The sequence below is a fragment of the Leishmania major genome, chromosome 29, assembly GCF_000002725.2.
Source record: "Leishmania major strain Friedlin complete genome, chromosome 29".
Lineage (NCBI taxonomy): Eukaryota > Euglenozoa > Kinetoplastea > Trypanosomatida > Trypanosomatidae > Leishmania > Leishmania major.
Genome location: NC_007270.2, coordinates 392656 through 397952, shown reverse-complemented (window position 1 = coordinate 397952; position 5297 = coordinate 392656). Strand labels below are relative to the sequence as shown.

At 58.9% G+C, this 5297-nt stretch overlaps 1 protein-coding gene across 1 annotated transcript; it reads right to left on the bottom strand.

Annotated features, from left to right (window-relative positions):
• Positions 1-1750: 1750 nt before the first annotated feature.
• LMJF_29_1010 (conserved hypothetical protein) lies at positions 1751-2803 on the bottom strand (the record flags this gene model as incomplete). Its single annotated transcript, XM_003722133.1, has 1 exon — positions 1751-2803. One exon carries the CDS (start codon positions 2801-2803, stop codon positions 1751-1753), a length of 1053 nt encoding a protein of 350 aa, XP_003722181.1.
• Between the last annotated feature and the right edge of the window lie 2494 nt (positions 2804-5297).

Genomic DNA, 5297 nt, shown 5'->3' with positions numbered 1-5297 from the left:
GTTGGCAGTGGCCGGTTGTGCGCGAGGTGGAGTTCGTTCAGTCCTCCAGCACGGCGGAAGTGGATCGCCTGTTGTTTTTCTTAGAACAAGGAGCCGCACGGCTTCTTTCTCTCTCTCTCTCTCTCTGTGTGTGTCGCGCACAGACGCTCGCGCTTCCTGCGCTGAGACCTGTTCACGTTCGCGCCTGCGCAAAGGAATGTGGTGTGGAACGACGGAAGAGAGACGGAGCGCGTGTAACCGGGTGTGTTGTGGTGCTTCTCGCCAAAGTGCCTGTGCGGCATCTGCACCCCACACACTCCCTCGCCTCCCATAAAACAGTCGCGCAAATAGAAAGGACGATAGAGGGAGGAGAAGAGAGAAATTCGAAAGAGAGACGCACAAACACATCCACACACGTTTCCATGAGCGATGCGTCGAGTCTCGTCTTGGCGAAAAATACCAGCACACAATGAGGGGAGCCAGAAGCTGCGCTCTGATAACTCGCGTCCGCTGCTTTGAGTCTCGCGTGTTCTCCGGAAGGCGGGAACGACATGAAAACTGAGCGACGTCGCAGGGGAGACACACGCGCATTCAGAGCGAAAAACAAAGCGAGGCTGCATGCGAGACACTATCGCCCCTTTGAGGAAAACTGTCGACCCGTGAAGAAAGGGCCGTAGTGGCTGCTCCCCCCCCCTCCGCCTCCTCCTATCCTCGCGAGCATCTCAAGCCTCCAACAGCATCTTGAGCATCACCCGAGTGTGAGACACCCTTTGGAGGATGGGAGGGGTGGGAGATCATTCTCCATGTCATACTTTGCCCCGACGCTCTAATTCCTGTTGGCTTGTTGCTGTTTGCTTTGGGCTGCGTGTGTACCTCCCCCTATTCCTCTGGGCTCTGCCTCATAGGGAGGCACGGTGGACATTGCGAAAGAAAAACGAGAGACAGAAACAAGGGGGAGGACAAGTAGTGGTCGCGGAGGCGATACTGGAGGTGAAGCTTACGAGCACGGGTGCCGAAACTACGCGACAGTGCGCGGCAGCCAACGTATGCACATCCACAACGATGCAATCGGGCAAGGGGACAACAAAAAGAGACTGCGCCTCCGTCGCTGCATACAACAGCTACCTCTCGAGTGATAAAAAGGAGGAGGTAGAAGTATAAACGAAGCCAAATAACGATCATCGAACACATGAAGCGGAGAGGGAGGGATAGAGAGGTGTGAGGTGAAACGCACCGCTTCTTAGGGTTTATCTGTGTGCGCGTGCCCGTGTGCAGAGACGCAGCGGTGGGAGGGAAGGGGAGGGAAGGGGGGCTGGAGAAGGATGGACGAGGGGATACAGGTGTTGGGTCGGTCAGCCACCCGTTTGAGAAGGAAGGGAAGGTGACGAAGGTGGATTATGGCGGAGAGAGAAGCCGGTAGGAGCCAACGGCGCGCGTGAGAGGGCCCCTCCATATCTGTGTGTAGATCAGATCCACACTCCCTGTAAGAACCGTGGATGAGTTGCGCACTATCGGCAGTGTTCTTGCGCAGCTGCGCTACCACGTGGTCAAGAGGCTCCAGAGGAGCCGCGGCGCGCAAGGGAGGGCAAGGAAAATCCCTTGAAGATGAGCCAGGGTGCTTGCTTACAACGCGAAGCGCATCGTTCTCACCCCCTGTTCCCCGCCCCCATCATTCTCTCGCGGGTGCCCTCACCAGCCCCGTTTTTGCTCTCGGCTCGTGCCAGCCGCCACCGCAGCGCTTTCCTTTTGCTGCGTCTGTGCAGCATCTGGTCTAAGCTGTCAGCGTGGGCGGCGGATTCGTCGATGTCGCCGAGAGATGGCTGTTGAACGTCAGCACGATCTTACCCCACGCCTTGCTGTCGTCGAGCCGCATGTGCGCCTGAGCAACCTCCTCTAGCGGGTATGTCTTGTTCGCCACTGGCACAATCAACCGCTCATTCATGTAGGGTATCACCGCCTCCTCGAAGGTGTCGACTAGGTTCTGCTTGTAGTCGTCCGACTGGCAGCGAAGCTTGGAGAACATGACGTGTGCGCGCTGTCGCAGGAGAGGAAGGCAGTTCAGGTGCACCGTTGCACCGCCCATGAAAGCGAGCACCACGATGCGGCCGTCCTTCGCCAGCACCGCGGCATCCTCGGAGATGTACGACCCGCCAAAGACAGAGTCCAGGACAAGATTGATGGCACCCTCGCCAAGAAGCCTCTTTACCTTCGGAGAGAAGCACATGCCAGTCTCATCCGGGGTGCGGGTGAAGTTGATGCTCGCAAAGTTCTTGCACACCTCCACCTTGGACTCTGAGGAAGTGGTGAGAGCGGTGGCCTGGAAGTACTTCTCGACGAGCTGTGCTGCCGCAGTGCCGACGCCGCTGGCTCCGGCGTGAATGAGGACTTTTTGGCCCTTGCAACAGTCGCCGTGGTACTTTAGTGCCTGCCACGCAGTGAGAAACGCCTCCGGAATTGCAGCCGCCTCGATAAAGGAGTAGCCTTGCGGGATGTGCATGACGCTGCCCTCGTGTGCCACGGCGTACTCAGCGTATCCGCCACCCGGCAGCAACGCCATCACTTTGTCGCCCTCCTTGAAGTCCTTTACATCGACCCCTACCTCCTCCACAATCCCCGACACCTCCAATCCCAGAACCTCGCTACTGCCTTTTGGTGGGAGGTAGTGGCCCTTGCGCTGAGCCGCGTCGGCGCGGTTGACGCCAGCCGCACTCACTTTTATTAGGATGTCCCTCCCGCGGGTGATGACGGCCTTGGGTATGCGAGAGATTTGGAGCATGTCCGTATCGCCGAACCCCTTCAGGGTGACCGCACGCATCAACTGCATGGTTGCCAAAGGAGATCCAATTAGGAAACAGCGAAGCAAAAAAAAAAACGAAGAGACAGAGGGAGCAGATGAGGAATGATAGTCCCCCCCCGAAAAAAAAAACGTGCCTTGCTGGCAGTGTGCGTGCCTTCGCGGTGGGCAAGAAGATATGATCGCCGAGCAAACAGCTCGAGCCGGGATGTGAGAAGAAACGAGAGGCACGTAAACACAGCTACTCCGAAAAGAGCGTTGCACGATGCACCGCTGCTATTAGTGTACCGTGCCCTCGCTGGTGTGAGATCAGAGAGAGAAAATGGGGGGATTCAAGGGAGAAAAGAAGCTAATTCATCGAGTTGAGGGGTTTCCTTCCCCATTTTTCCGAGCCTACTACAGGTGATCTCACCAAATGCGTCGAGCGTCGCAAGGCAGGAGCGCGCAAGCTCACCTCTGCATTTCCGCTCTCACGGGGTCGCTGCTTGCCGCTTTTTGATGACCTCTACGGGCAGTGCAGCATCCACATCCGCCTCCCTTGTCTTATCCATCACGTCATATCCTTCGCCATGCTGCTAGGTAGACCCCGTCACGCGTGGTACGCAGGGTCGCGGCTCCGGCCGTCGGCGGGACTAGCGGCGAGCTTGCTGTATTTCAGAAGTGACCGTGTACGGGAGAAAAGTCATGCATGCATGCATTGCAGCATGGATCGCATGGCCGCGTGTGCATAGCCGTTACGGACGGCAGAGAGGACCAGCGTGCTGTTGATGGGAAGGTGTGGTGCTGCCGTAACTTCTCATTTTAGTTGCTTGTGAATGGCGTGAGTGTCCGAGAAAGCACCGTGAGCCGCGCAAAGTCCAACCCAGTTGATGCCACTTGCACCTGGCGCCCCTCCCCTTGCCCTCAAAGGCTACCGGTGACGACCATCTGCTTCGTGCGTGGATGCAGGCATACCGCGCACCCTCCTCCCCGTCCTCCTGGGGTTGCAACCTATGGGAAAGCCGTGCTCTGCGGCAGACGCCGAAAGATGTGCGGCGCGACGTGGTTTATACTCAGTGCTGCTCGTTGGCGCCACAAGCGGAGTTCGCTTTGGGCGCTCTGAGGCAGATCTGCCCACGAGGAACCACAGTGGAGGCCTCGTGACCGTTTTCGAACAGAGCCGGCGCGTCACCGTGAGGAAAAGACGAAATTTGTGAAAGGGCATGTACACAGCTCAGGCAGCACAGCAAAGGCGACCCATGAGTCGTCCCGACTCGTCCTCGTGGTCAGCTGCTTGATCAAATGGATGCTCAGCTGGGTGCACGGCTGTTTTCCACCGCAGACCCGTTCCCATGTCGTGGTCAAGCACCACGCCAGCCAACGCAGACATGTTGCAGACGCCGGTCTCGTCGTCATTCAAGGTGACGCTAAGCGTTTCCGCGGCGTTTCGGGGCGCCTGCAGAGCTGTCTCTACCGCCTGTCGACCACCCGTCCGTTGGATGCTGTTGATGGAGACCTACACGTGAATTTCGGAGGCGGGTCGCTTGGCCCGCATAGGATGGCAGGCCGATGTTGCTGTCACCACCCGCATCACCTCTGGGCCAACGGCCAAGCTCATTCGGGTGCGCTCTTCGCTGATGCACGGAGCCGTCCCTGGTTCGCAGGCTCAAGAGCGGCCGCAGATGCACGGAAAGAAGCACCTGGAAAAGATGGCCTTGCCAGATCCGTCCCCCCCACCACCACCACCACCGTTCCCCAACACACACAGTCGTCGAGCACGAGTTCTCCCCTGGCTGTGCATCCAGACCCACCCCCGCGTTGTAACGCTGCTCATCTGGCCAGCTGTGTCGACTTGTCGCAGCCAGAGAATGAGGGGGGCGCCGTCCGAGACGACCTTTCTTCTCCTTTACGACGGCGATCGCCCATTCAAGGAGAGGGGTCGGTGCTGCGCTCAGCACACCATAATGGTTGCTGCCAGTGAGGGGAGGGGCCTTGACATCCGCGTCTGTCACTGGCGGTGTGGGAGTGACACTTTCTGGGAACGCGCGGGGGCACTGGTCGGGGGTACGTCCCATGCACCGCATCCATTGCCGCCTCTCGCTCGTCATCTCGCCACACAGATCGGCAATGTGCATCCCTTCGACCAGTGCCGTGTGCAAAGGGGCTCCCCTCCGCTCTTCTCTGGCCGCTGGTAGGCGTCGATGGGCTGGTCTCGGGTAGAATTTGTAGGACGTGCAGGATGGCCCCTCCTCCTCTTCAGGCTGTGAGAGCCGTGTATCCTGCACGGGAGCACATGCGTGTTCTCATTCCGCCGCTTCCCTCTCCTTGTTGTCACCCTTCGGGGATGCGGGCGCCATCGGAGCGCCCTGTGCCACGTAGGCGTCGCATTGTGGGTGCGGCAGCCCCGTAAGGCGGGGGCCATTGTATTGGAGGTGGGAAGACAATGACCGGGGCTGCTGTGTGAGGCGTGTGCGCGCAGTGCGCAGTTGGACCGTCTCAACCTCACACCCCTTCCAAGACGGAGCGGAATTCCTGAACCGATGCG